The sequence below is a fragment of the Thermobia domestica genome, chromosome 2 (assembly GCF_964235325.1).
Source record: "Thermobia domestica chromosome 2, izTheDome1.hap1.1, whole genome shotgun sequence".
Classification (NCBI taxonomy): domain Eukaryota; kingdom Metazoa; phylum Arthropoda; class Insecta; order Zygentoma; family Lepismatidae; genus Thermobia; species Thermobia domestica.
The window spans coordinates 184,742,434-184,756,461 of record NC_137455.1 but is presented as its reverse complement, the minus strand read 5'-3'; the positions used below and the strand labels follow the sequence as shown (position 1 = coordinate 184,756,461).

General features: G+C 37.4%; 1 protein-coding gene across 4 annotated transcripts in view; it reads left to right on the top strand.

Moving 5' to 3' along the window:
* LOC145678157 (maternal protein exuperantia-like) overlaps nucleotides 1-14,028 on the top strand; it is a 107,239-nt gene that overhangs the window by 76,129 nt on the left and 17,082 nt on the right. For 2 of the 4 annotated variants that reach the window (XM_081748244.1, XM_081748249.1), the window contains exon 2: nucleotides 6,402-6,521. The exons of the other annotated variants lie outside the window; for them this stretch is intronic. In XM_081748244.1, coding sequence (XP_081604370.1) covers nucleotides 6,429-6,521 — 93 coding nt within the window. In that variant the 5' untranslated portion in view covers nucleotides 6,402-6,428. The remainder of the gene's footprint in view (nucleotides 1-6,401; nucleotides 6,522-14,028) is intronic. 4 annotated transcript variants of the gene reach the window in all.

Below are 14,028 nucleotides of genomic sequence, written 5' to 3'. Positions count from 1 at the left end.
CCTAGAAACATAGCTGTCACAACCTGCCCCTGTCACAACAAGCCCCGGTCTCATATATATATATATATATATATATATATATATATATATATATATATATATATATATATATATATATATATATTTATTTATTTATTTAAAAAAAATGTCTAAAAACTCCAGGATACTGGAATAAACAAGGTCAGATTAGCCCAGGATCGAAAGTGTTAAACACGGGAACCTATAAGTTTAGGAAGATAGAATACATTTATTTACAGCTACAGAAAATATTAATAAATGTCATTGAGTTATAAGGGAGGGAAAGAATAATCACAAAAATTTCTTCAGTTACAAGAAATATGAAACAATTTCTTTTTTAAAAAACATGCTAAATGTAAGCTAGTGCAGACAGCACAAAAATTCAGTACTTCATGAAGTATTTGTTAATTTATGTTAATCTTATGTTATCAAAAGTATGGTAAAAGAGGAAAATATTAATGTTACCTTCATATACAGCAAAGAGCAAACGTTATGCTCATATTTGTCTGCGATTTCATACTGTTTACACCAGGGGCGGGGCGATCGCTCCCCCCTCCAGAAGAGGAAACTTTCTTATTTTATATATATATATATATATATATATATATATATATATATATATATATATATATATAATCCATCCCAAAGTTTGGAGCCCTTAAAAGTAGCAGTATGACAACCCACCGCCTCCCCAGAAGTCGGTCCTGGATCCGCCCCTGGTTGACACACAAATAAGGAATAGTCTGGATGAAGAACAGTCCTCGTTAAACCGCTGAAAATATTTTGTACATTGAACCCAATCAGCGGAATTGTTTTCGCCTTGAAACCAACTTCGGCCAATAGCACAATAATTTTCTTTTTGACTGTGTTTTGCAACATTTTTATGTATCTGTACATTGTTGTGTCATTACCTTTTGATTTTTCTGTTTTACTATTTTTCTATGCAGATGTTAAGTTTGGAACTATTGTCCTTCGCTTTACATATGTTCTTTGGTGAACCCATAAGCGTCTAATATAATTAACTTTTCTTCCAGTGCTGCGTATTTGCCTTCTTCAGCTTCACCGAAATGTTTCCTGCAGTTAACTTTGAATAACTTGTCATGTAACGTATCCGAGGGACTTCAAAAGCTTTTGAAGCAGTAGCAAGTAGCATTGCATTCTTTACGATCTCTATGACTACTGAGATTTTGTTCAAATTCCAGAAGCATCTCATGCAATGGAAAAATGATGCAGACATTCTATTATCTATACGTTAATACTAATGTAGTATTTTTGATATATCATTATTAAAAATCATCTGTCGAAAGTGCTCCAAATGTGAGTGTCGGAAGCAGGCCCGCAACTAAAGGGGGGCTAGAGGGGACCTGGGCCCCCTAAACTTTTCGTGGCCCCTCCAGACCTCAACACAAACGACACAATTTAGATATGTGCAAGAGAATTTTTAATGACTTGGACCCCCTAACATATCCATGGTCCCCCAAACCTCTGTGGCTGGTTGCGGGCCTGGTCGGAAGTATCCCGAATGCATATGTTGCACTAAACTATATTTTATGCAAGTTAGAGATACTGCACACTGATGAGTCTACTACCTATGATTGCACAACTTTCAGCTGTATGCTGTTCGCCATGAGTACTGAACAATACACCTTTTACTTTCAAATAAGAGCTTAACAAAACAGACTGAAATTTTACAGTGACCCTTAACTTCGCACATATCTCTCATACCTTACCTTATAAACTTCGACTTTTGTGGTCAAATCATTCTACTTATTTTTAAACTTTTACAGATATACATTTCATACACCCCACAGTTTCACTTAGTACTGATTACGCCGACATCTTCTCTTCCAGGTAGAATTAAGTGTTGTAAGCTTAGAAGTGTCGGTATTCCCCAACTATCGGTCTTCCCCTGAATGACTATATATATATATATATATATATATATATATATATATATATATATATATATATATATATATATATATATATATATATATATATATATATATATTGTGTGTGTGTGTGTAGATGATTGTATATATGTAGATAAAATCACACAACTAGATACGTATACACACACACACAAAAAAAAATACCCTGGCGATAAAAGTAATTGCCCCCATAAAATTTTCGTGGCCCCTCCAGACCTCAATACAAAATGCTATTATTAATACAAAAAACAATTTGTAGGAGAATTTTTAATGACTTGCCCCCTAACATATTCATGGCCCCCCCAAAACTCTGAGGCTGGTTGCGAGCCTGGTACAAGTATGGCATTGTTATTTTAGGGGGAGATATGAAGTAATCGAGCTTGTGCAGATGATTGTACAGTTGCAAAAGAAGAATGGATTAGGAATGGCCACGAAGTTCCGGTTCCGCGAGGAACCGGTTCTCGGAGATCCGGTTTTCAGAACCGGTTCCAGGCCTGTATCCGAAAACCCGGTTCCCGAACCAGATCTAAGGAACCGGTTCCAGATCTGGGTCTGAGAACCCGGATCCAGAACCGGATCTTAGGAACCGGTTCCAGACCTTGATCCGAAAGCCCCCAAAGACCCGTAAAGGAGGCACAAAGTTCACCTTCAAAACACTGCAAAGAGGACCATGCGATTGTGCCCTCCCCGCCCAGACCCACTTGTGCCCCCAGAAAAAAAATTTGGTCCACCAGTGGGTGTTTAGCCAAATGAGTTGGCCAGTTTGCCTGTTTAGCCAATGAGTTTGCCAGTTACCCAGTTTATTTAGCCAAACAAGACAAGCGGCCGCCGCCTGGGCGCCTGCCTGTCGATTCCACCATTTTATCTAGCACACTGTTCACAGCCAGCCAGCAGCTCGGGTTTAGCGTAGAGATGGTCACATATTTTCGGTTTCGCGAGGGACCGGTTCTTGAAGATCCGATTTTCAGAACCGGTTCCAGACCTGGATCCGAAGAACCGGTTCCAAACCTGGATCCGAAAACGGGTCCGTTCAGACCCGAAAACCGGTTCTGGCTATCTCTAGAATGGAGGATTGGACATTACGTCAGATCAGTCACTATCAGGGAGAAATTACTGCCTTAAAAAAAGTTTTAGATTTGCATTTTAAGACTTTTCAGCATAGTTGATCCAAGTGACACTCCCGGACTCCTTTTATTGTCGGGGAGGGTGCAGTACATACATGTGAGTGGGCCCCCCTAGAAAGTACTTTCCCGGTGGGGCCCTGGGTTGCAGTACGGCCCTGGTTTTACCTACATAAAAATACACTATTGGTACTTCAATGATATAGTAATGTAGTTGTCAAATGCAGAAAACGTACAAAAGTGGTTGCAGTGAAAATCAGCTGTATTAGTACCACAATCCGCTGTAATTCGAAATAGGTAAATGTATTACCCATCTGTTAGATTTACGTAGACTGCAAGATAGCTAACTTATTTCCTTGTTTACAAATGACGTCAGACACGTAGCAGTGCTAACACACTCCTTTTTACGTTAAATTTGAATACGCTTATGTCTTTCAAGAGGCTTAAAAATTAAAAGTTAATGAAATTTGTAAGTGCAGTCGTGTATATACTTTAAATTTTGCGTTGAATATGTAAATGTATTTAACATGAGATTAAACATTAAATCATCCAGATGTTTGGTATGATTAGAATTGTCCTATATGAAAGAGAAATTTAAACGTTAAAGAATATTTAAAAAGGCATGCTTTTCTTAATAGAATTTCAATACTTATAGATTTTCCAGTATCTGACCAAACTACTTTGTGTATCAATTTTTCTGGCGGTTCCACAATGTAGAAAAATCACTCAAGTGTTCCCTCTCATTGCTCCTTTCATCCAATAACACGTAACACCATGGAAACAGGGGTGTCGCTATGGCTCAGTGGTAGTGCTCACTTCTGCCGCATGGGGCCGCTGCCATTCCAGCCCGCGCAAAGTGAGCTTTACGGGAAGGGTTCTTCCGTTTCCTCCCACTTATCATTTCACCATATCAGTTTTATCAGTCTCGCTTAGCCTCGGTGCATAATCGTCGGACGTTAAACTAAGAACCATAAACACAGCAACAGCAATTCCTTGAAACAATTACAGTAACTCATCAGACGTGTAGTATCTAGTTGGCTATCCTAAGATAATTTTTGGTATGCCACTATTGTTATGCAAAGAGAACAGATTTATATGTAATTACCTCCGCTAAGAGAGGTGGTGGAACCTGTCCATATCAATCATGATAAACATCTGCAGAAAGAAAAAAGTGAAAGTTACGTATGTAGCAAATTTCTCTGAAACTCACGGGAAACAATTGATGTCGGAAATACCAACGGACTTACATTTGGACTATCTCTAGTGGGGGGGGGGGCGAATGGACAGTCATTTTTACTTTTCACGCCTACGTGGAACTACGCCACGGAAGAAGCCTACAACCTTTACTTTTAATCCGGTAAAACGATCAGGAAGGTCAAATTGGGAATATTAATTTCCTATCTCACAAAAACCCTTGTAACATCCTGTGCCATTTTCACATAATTATGTGCAATCCAAAGTTTAATTGTTTAAATTATTATTTTTCGAAATTGCTCAGACACTTATGCACCCTCCAATCTGCAATTTTCATCGACCAAAGCAGGACTTATCGCTGCACGAAGAGCAAAAGAAAAAAGAAATAAATACGTTAATCTCCTAGATAAGTATTGGTTTATTACAATAGCAATTGAATCTAGTGGATCCTGGGATCAAGAGGGCGCAAAATTTATTAACGAAATTGGCAAGCGTATATCCATTAAATCAGGAGACACTCGAGCTATTTTTTTTCTAATTCAACGCATTAGCATTGCCATTCAGCGAGGGAACGTAGCCGCTATTATGGGCACGTTACCCACTGGTAAAGAATTAGAAGAGATTTTTCTTTTATAATTTCTGACGGCGCTTAGTACACTAAGAGCATTGAAATTTGGAAATAAAGTTAGAGAGATCTAGAATACATTTAAACCCCAAATCTTCTGGGAGTTAAAGCGTCAGGCAATACATTATACAGAACTATGTTAACCCGAAGAAAACTAATTCTGGTTTTCCCTTTCTCAGCAGAGAGCACAGTAGGTCAAATGCATCGACCTCCGTTTGAATCAATATTATTATTTTAAATATTTGTAAACAATCATATATTCAGCCGAGATTTTCATCTAAGAATGTCGGAAAATTAATTGTTGTAGAAACGTTATATTCAAATTTATATTTATGTAATTTTAAATTTTTAAATAATTATTGATTTTATTAGTATGTAAATTAAGTAATAAAAGGATTTGTAATTAATGTTAAAAAATATGATAAATTTTAAAAAAATTTAAATTATAAAAAAAAAATTCGAAATATTACACTTGACATTTCTAGTTGTCTGTTGGGAGAATTTCCTTTGTGTCATCTTGATGTAGATCAGACTTCAACTGTAATTATCAACAATTAAATGTGCGAGGGGAAAAGTATGAAGTAATATACTTTTTGTTGGTTTGTAAGTTTTAGAATTCTTATTTTTGACAGTACTTTTCTCATCCCAACACAATTTGTCTCCTTATCCACGGGTTTGTATATACCGTATTTTGTTTTTAAAGATAGTAATAAAATTTTCTGGTCGTCATTTCAATCAGCTTTGAATTTCCTCGTTATCGTCCGATTCTGCTAGTATTAAAGGGTATGCAACTATGCTGAATTCTACAGCAGTTATGCTGAATTCTACACTGTAGTTATGGATTCATTATTCATGAGCTGTTCAACTACCTAGTTTGCCAGGCTAAACTATCAACCACTTGGAGTTTATCACTGTTTTGTCAGTTTTTTAAATATTCCCATCCATTCATACTGTTCCATACGAAGCTTGTCCTTCTGTAATTTCAGTGTCACACTTGCCACAAAAAGCCAGAATAATGCTGCTTCGTTGACTTTCCACATTGAAAGGTGTTGACAGTTGACAGCGTACCAAATGGTAGTTAGTAGCCTACCTGTAGCGGAACCGCATACTGAATTTTCCACCTTTTGAGTGGTGTATTGACAAGCAGCTGTTTTGTGTTTTGGCAATGGCATACTCGTCCGTACACTTGAGCATATAATTCCTTTTATTTAAATATTTGCCTTTTGTAAATTGTGAACATTGTTTTGTTAATTTCGTTTTACATGAATATAGGATTAGTATACACAAAATACTCTTAAAAGTAGTCTTCGGAATGATACGGTACATGGTTCCGAATAAGATCAAATTGAAAACAGAAAACTGAATATAGGAGTAAGCAACACACAAATTTGCTTTAAGTTATAAATTTAATCAAGTAAAATTTGCTTTAAGTTATAGTTAATCAAGTAAAATTTGCTTTAAGTTATAAAGTTAATCAAGCAAAGGGTAACACTTATAGCGTTTTCTTTTCAGCCTGATTATTGTGGTGTTTGCTTAACCATGGTTAATTCGAGATTTCCTCGTGCTCCGGGCAGGAGGATTCGACCTGTCCCATTCAAGGGACCTATTCGAAGGAAGAAGGTGTCAAACAGGGTATTTCTCATTTGCTGTCAGACTTCGTAAAAAAAAAAAAAAAAAAAATGTAGTTTTGAATTTTAGTTGCTTTCATATGGTGTACTAGCTGTCAGTTTTTTTTTTTTTTTTTTTTTTTTTTTTTTTTTTTTTTTTTGTAATTTTAGAGTAATCTAGTTTGCTTTTCAAATTACCCAGAGAGTTGAAGCAGTAATTGTCAGTTGAAGTAAATTAGAGCCAACTGTGTATTTGGTACCACATATTTTATCTACAGTAGCAAAAAGCTGAAAGGTCAATATAATACAAACTCCAGCACTGTTTAGGATTTTCGTACCCATGCCAGTTTTGTAGGATATTCCAATCTGCCACCAGTGGTATATGTAGACCATTCCTTAATCTACAGTGGGCTGAATTGTAAATCACAATCGATAATTATGAAATAGTGAAATGATATGGGGGGAAACAGGAGAACGCCGAGAAAACCCACACATTGTTCACATGACCTGAAATCCAACCTCTCACCAGGTCTGATCTACCGCGGAACTATCGTGGCTTCTAACAATATTACGTATCGGTAAGACTGCTGGTGCAGGCCACTCCCGTTATTCATACAGTTTTAGTGCTTTTCTTTTTTGATGGCCTGGAGAAAGGTTTTGAGCAGGACGCTCGTAGTTCACATTTAGCAATGTTCGTCATGAGTCTCCAAAGATTCTGTCACTAGGTTTTTTTCTTACTCTATATAATAAAAAAATCTTTTGGCCAGTTATGGAATCGTTTACTGAAAACTAATTACTTTTGCTTACTCTGAGATTTTCTCCCTTATCATTTTATCTATTTACATGCTCGAGTAGTTTTTGATCAAATAGTATAAAATTAAATAATTTCACTAAAACTAAGAATTGTACATTGATGGACGTACATTGTACACATGTCGTGTGTAATAGGCCGCGAAATCCTAGCCAAGCCCAGAGGCTAGTAGTGTATGTAGCGTAGTAGAGACTGTAGCTAACCGTGAACGTGTACAAGGACTGCAGATCGACTGGTATCGAAAAGACGAGACCTTAGAGTCCTCTTGAAGTATAGCAAGCCATTTCGTCTGCGACATGATGCCATATCTTTATCTAGCTGTGGGAGGCATTGTTACTGATCAGACTGAATCATGAGTGATAGTTCGGCGAGAGATAAGATGAGGACGTTGGCCAAGGAAGCAGTGGAACATAAATATCCATCCATGAAGTGTAGAATATTGCGTCGCGCGTTATCCCTCTGGAAGTGACCCCATGCAGAACCTGCAATATTGAATCTACATTTATATTCATTATCTCACCAATGTACCATTGGTTGGTCAAAACCATGTCAATGAGTGTTAGACGTGAGCGAACTCGGAATCCAATGACACCTCATAGAATAATGTCCATTTTTGTTACTTGTACAACGATGTAAATTGTAGACATCTGCAGCCTTTTGCTACGGTACAGTTTCTGCTCTGGTCTGAACAGCAGGGGGTGCCTAGCAACCAGGCCTTTTCAATAAAATTTTGGTCTGGAGCTTCCCTGGGATACTGCGTAAAAGCAGGTGCCCTTTACAAGTGACATGTAATCGCACTTCATCTTAGTTCGAGTAAGCGTTTGGCAACTCCGATGTGTTAGTACTCACGGTAACTTCGCAAATACATAGTTGTTACAGTAGCCTCCCAGCAGTGAAATTAACGTATTTACAGCAATGTTCGAGTATTCATTAGGAGGAATATCGTTATCGGGATATTCTGTGAGTTTTAAATTGATTGACTCAGCTTCGTTAGTGTCCACTAGGGAAATCATCGGGATGTTTGCGAACTTTAAATTGATCGATCCCTGATCCACGGTTAATCTTACTTTTGGATTCTATAGATTCGCCAGACTGTGAAATCGTTAAACTACTCCTTTTCACTGGAAGAAGATATTGACTATTTGAGAATTAACCAAGTTGTTCATATTTTTTAAAAAATATATCCTATGTATATACTCGTAGAGATTGAATTATGGGGGTTGACTTTCAGTAATGTCGTACAAACGCGTCATTAATGGTTTATAGAAGAAAGTGTAGTTGTCAGTCGCGTTGTATGGCGATACAGCATTTCCATAAACTTGGAGAACATAAATTTATATTTTAATCGTAATATTAGTTCCTGATTACACCTGGTACAATAGTTACTAATATTACGATTAAAATATAAATTTATGTTCTCCAAGTTTATGGAAATGCTGTATCGCCATACAACGCGACTGATAACTACACTTTCTTCTATAAACCATTAATGACGCGTTTGTACGACATTACTGAAAGTCAACCCCCATAATTCAATCTCTACGAGTATATACATAGGATATATTTTTTAAAAAATATGAACAACTTGGTTAATTCTCAAATAGTCAATATCTTCTTCCAGTGAAAAGGAGTAGTTTAACGATTTCACAGTCTGGCGAATCTATAGAATCCAAAAGTAAGATTAACCGTGGATCAGGGATCGATCAATTTAAAGTTCGCAAACATCCCGATGATTTCCCTAGTGGACACTAACGAAGCTGAGTCAATCAATTTAAAACTCACAGAATATCCCGATAACGATATTCCTCCTAATGAATACTCGAACATTGCTGTAAATACGTTAATTTCACTGCTGGGAGGCTACTGTAACAACTATGTATTTGCGAAGTTACCGTGAGTACTAACACATCGGAGTTGCCAAACGCTTACTCGAACTAAGATGAAGTGCGATTACATGTCACTTGTAAAGGGCACCTGCTTTTACGCAGTAGCTAAAGGTTTTGGGGTTGAGTTCCTCGTGAGAGCGCAGAATAAGAAAATATTTACCCAGCATCCAAGACAGTTGGAGCTAAGCGTAGGTAAATTCATCCTCCGTTTTAACGGATATAATGGTGGAACATTGTCAAATGTTGCCGATTTTTCGTAAGTCCTGACACTGAGTTTGTAATGGCTAATATTCTGACAACCTGATAACGAAATCATGAAAAATTAACACACACACACACTGGCCCTTAGAAAGAAGGGTCAACACTATGGAGCAATAAGTACACCTGGTTCCGCTCATGCAAACAAATTGATGGTTCGCTAATTAGCGGTCGGTTCCCTAAAGGGTAACATGTTCAGTGTTGTCTCTCTCTGTTCATAGAAAGCAAGACTTTCAAACCGAAATCGCCTGCTTCTAATTTTATCTGTTGCTTCCAATAGCCATTAAAGACAGATCCGTAAGGCCGAGTGATAAGAGCATTGGTATCAAAAAGCAATGCACTGAACAAGATCATTTAGTTGAACGTGTACTACAATGACCCGATATTTGGATTATGTCGGGATACGTGTTAAGAATCCTTCAATCCAAGATAACAGGATTGTTTCGACATTCTTGCCCGATATAATACAATAATCTATGGGCATCGGAAGGAAGAAAAAAAAAACGATCAAGAATGCTAAGAGGATAATTACTGAGGAATTGTTTCCTTTTCCTTTTTTGTAACAGAAATTCAAGAAGTGGCAGTTCGATTCCCAGCAGGAGTTCCATGTAGATCGAATCCCAGTTAATCTGTAGCTCCACGTCACATTTAGCCTCGCCTGCAAGGGACCTTAAACCTAAAATCTAAATGCTCAAAAGGAAGCAAGGAACATCTATAAATCTTACCTACAAATTAACAAAAAAAGTACTTACTATTCGTGATAATCAGACATACAACACATGATACTAAGCGTTAGGTCTTGAAAAAATCTCCGTCAGCATCCAGCACCGTTAACCAACGTTCCTCCAACAGTACAATCCGCTCGATGTAAAATTTCTGAGAGTCTTTGATCCAAAGAAGTTCAAGAGTGCATGCCACAGATCTGCCTTGTTATTGAATTATTTCTCATGGAGGTGGTTGTCCAAGGAATGGGTCAAATGATCTGTTGTCGCTAGGTTCGGCGAGTATGATGGATAGCACTCTCAAATCCAAGTCGTTGAATGGTATTCCTAGTCGTCCTTGCCACGTGTGGTCTCGCATTGTTGAGGTACACCACACCTTGGCGATTAATCAACGATGAGTCTTGCTGCAATGAATGCTGCAACTGCTGCAAATACAGGTCCGCAGTGACTGTGTGGTCTGGTAGTAATGCACCATTTGACGACTATTTCACCAGACAGCATGATCTTGCATAAGTGCAGAGGCGCAATATCCTACTGGGAGTGTCATGTTGTATAGACCAACTTTGTTATTCGTGAGCACTTGACCATAGTATGGACATGTTCTGATGCCGAAGCAACGACAGTCGCTCGTTCCTTATTGGCATTCGACAATGTGTGGGGCACTCAACCTGTTCAATTTGTACACTTTCTCTTTGCGATGTAGTGAAGTCTGTTTTCTCGGAAACCTAAAAACGTTCGGCAAGTTCAGTGTTCGACATCTGTCATCCTTGGCTACGTTCAAAGCTTCGTCAGTTAACACCTGTGGTCGCCCACACCGGGATTCATCACAAAGGCTGAGATCGATCACCTAACTTTAACTGGAATAACATGAAAATGTGTGTGTATATCGGATAATATTCCAAATATCGGATATCGTATTCCAATAATCTCCAAAAATGCCTGACGTATTCGACAAATTGATGTGGCTGCTGTCAATCCATTTGTTTTACAACAAACATCCGCAAACGGGCTGCTTCGATATCTCCATTTCTATTCTACACTGAATGAGTTGTGATTGTTTTGCTGTGTGCGTGCAACGTGCGTGTATTGTGGCAGGTCAATAGTTACAGCAACTTCCCATTGGTTTTTCGGCACACGAGTTATTTCCTTCCCTCTGAGCGCTTCATGAAGTGGGATGTCGAGAACAGCAAGAATATTTTGGTCAAAGTAGACCGTAGAAAGCAGGGTTGGCTGGTTTAAACCAGCTGGTTTTTTCAAAAAAACCAACTGGTTTAAACCAAAAAACAAAAAAATGTTCGTAAAAGTGTAAGTGTTTGTAAAATCTTGATGAACACACATTTGTGGGTTATCACGTTTCACTCCCGTATATTATTCGTATTATATTCAGACCTAAATTCCCCATTCATTACTCAAAAAGATTATACTACAAAAGCAACTTTTTTTACAAGTTTATACATGTTTATTTTGTGATTTTTTTGTAGTTGTTATTATTGTTATGTAATTGCAATCGAAGAAAAATTCTAAATATTGTTTCGTTTCAATGTTTACTATTGATAAAATACATCGAAAATGCCGTACTTTTTGTGTGGGGGGGGGGGGAATCATACAGACCCCACGAGAGGCATTTAGTGAAATAAGTATCTTTGGTATCTATTTATGTATAAATGAGTTTGAGCCAAAGTGTACTCAAATAATTCGTATCTTTATTCACTTTTCTTATTGATATGCAGATTAAGTCGGTGTATTTCTTTAATTTGGACCAATAAAAGTCGTTGTTAACTAACTTGAACTAAATTAGTTCTTCTGTACTCCGTAGTACTTTGAAATTGTTTATATGAAATTCTGTGTAATGGTTTCACTTGTGCAACTGTTTATCTTTTTGTCCTTCTGAAATTACTCTTGACAGTTATATTGAGAAGCATGTAAAGATCAGTACAACGTATTTTTTTTTATCAGGATTCCTTCGTGAGTGAGTCGGCAGACGTATCGCATTTGTGGCCGATTAGTCCTGGTTCTGAGTTCAAATGGAGGACAATTTCTCCCGGATGTAACTCGAGAAGCGGTTTTTATTCCACTTTAAGCTTATGTGACCCCTTCCAGCATAACCCGGTTGTTGCATAATAACATCAAGGCGAAACAAACTTATTTTTGTCCATATATGATATGAATATATAGAGCAAATCATTGAAACCATAAAAACCTGGTTTAAACCAAAAAAAAACGTTTTTTTTTGGTTTTTTTTTAATAAAAACCATGGTTTTTGCCAACCCTGGTAGAAAGTAATCAACTATTGGTCAATGCAGATTAGTACTTAGTTTGATTTCGCGTTTTATAATCATAACGTAAAAATTGAGACAGATTAATATAGTTACAAACAATTCCAACTTTCGAAGCATGTGTTTGGCCACTATAATTTTTTGTTGTTGTTGTTGTTTGTTTGTTTGTTTGTTTACGTTTAAGCAGTTGTTTTCAGGTTTTTAACCAACACCTTTTATAGAGACAAAGCATCTGACGTAAGACAATTTTTCGTTGTTCATAGAAATTTTGTTTCCTGGATACGAACACGCAGTAGCTTTAGTCTTTTTGTAGTTAGTACGTAACACTCTCTCAAGCTTGAGTATTAAAATTTTAATAATATATATCTTCTAATAATATATGATCGTAAATAGATAAGTATATGTGGAATTTTGTTAAAATGTCAATATTTTCAAAAGAAATTTGCCAGTTGTAGACAAAGCACTAAATGTAAAGAACAATGCTACATGCGTTGATTTTTTTTTTTTTTTTTAAGCGCCAAAGAGCCGTCCATTGTATTGACACGATGTTTTAGCTAATACTGATATTTTTCGATAGAAAGCTTAAAATGGTTGCTCGAAATAAGAAAACTAGAACGACACTTGATTATTACATACGTTGCAAAATTTTGTACGAAATGATTCAAAATTGTAGAACCAACTGGAATAATAAGGAAATATGTATGTATCGGGTAATATTAATGGCCGTACGTGTGATTTTGGGATGGGAGAACAAACCCATCTTTCCAAAATAGTCTCCACTTTGGATACAAGTCAGGTTTTGAATGAAACTGCCTTCAACTCGCCAGCAGCTGATTCTCCTAATGAGCATAAGAAATCTCCACGCATTCAGTCTTCTAGCCCACCTGGAGCTAAGAAACATTCATCACGCAGTTTTCCTAACGATGGCGAGTCCCTCATGGATGGTATAATGGAGGAGGATGTTGATAATTTTACTCTCGTTGAAGGTCGTAATAAAGGAAAACGCAGCACTCCACTTCTTAAAACTTGTTGAATATGTCCATTTTTCAATGGAATGTGAATGGCTATTCCACGCACTATGCAGAATGTAAACATCTGTTGACATGGTTTCAGCCTTCAGTCTTCTGACAAGAAATACATTTTACTGCTACTAGCAATTCATTTCTCTCTGCTTACACTTTGTATCGTCATGATCAGCTCTCTGCTGGTTGTGCAGCAGATGGTGTAGCAATTAATGTATGTGATGCCTATCACTCATGGCTGGATTAACCTATCTGGAGGCCCGAGGGTGGAAAAAATGTGGAAAGTTAAGGGAATATTTTGCATATTTTGTGATGATTGTATCTTTATGGTTCTTTTTAGATAACCAGTTGAGATTTTGATCAGAGTGGAGGCTCCTGTCCACCTAGAGGCCCGGGGCTATAGCCCCCCTAAGCTCCTCCCTTAATCCGGCCCTGCTATCACTGCTGTCTTACATATGAACAGCGATTTGCTGATTTTATCTGCCATTGTCTATTTGAGGCAGCATGTTACTATGTATTGTGCCTACCTTACTCGCCATGACGTCGTTATTGCTACA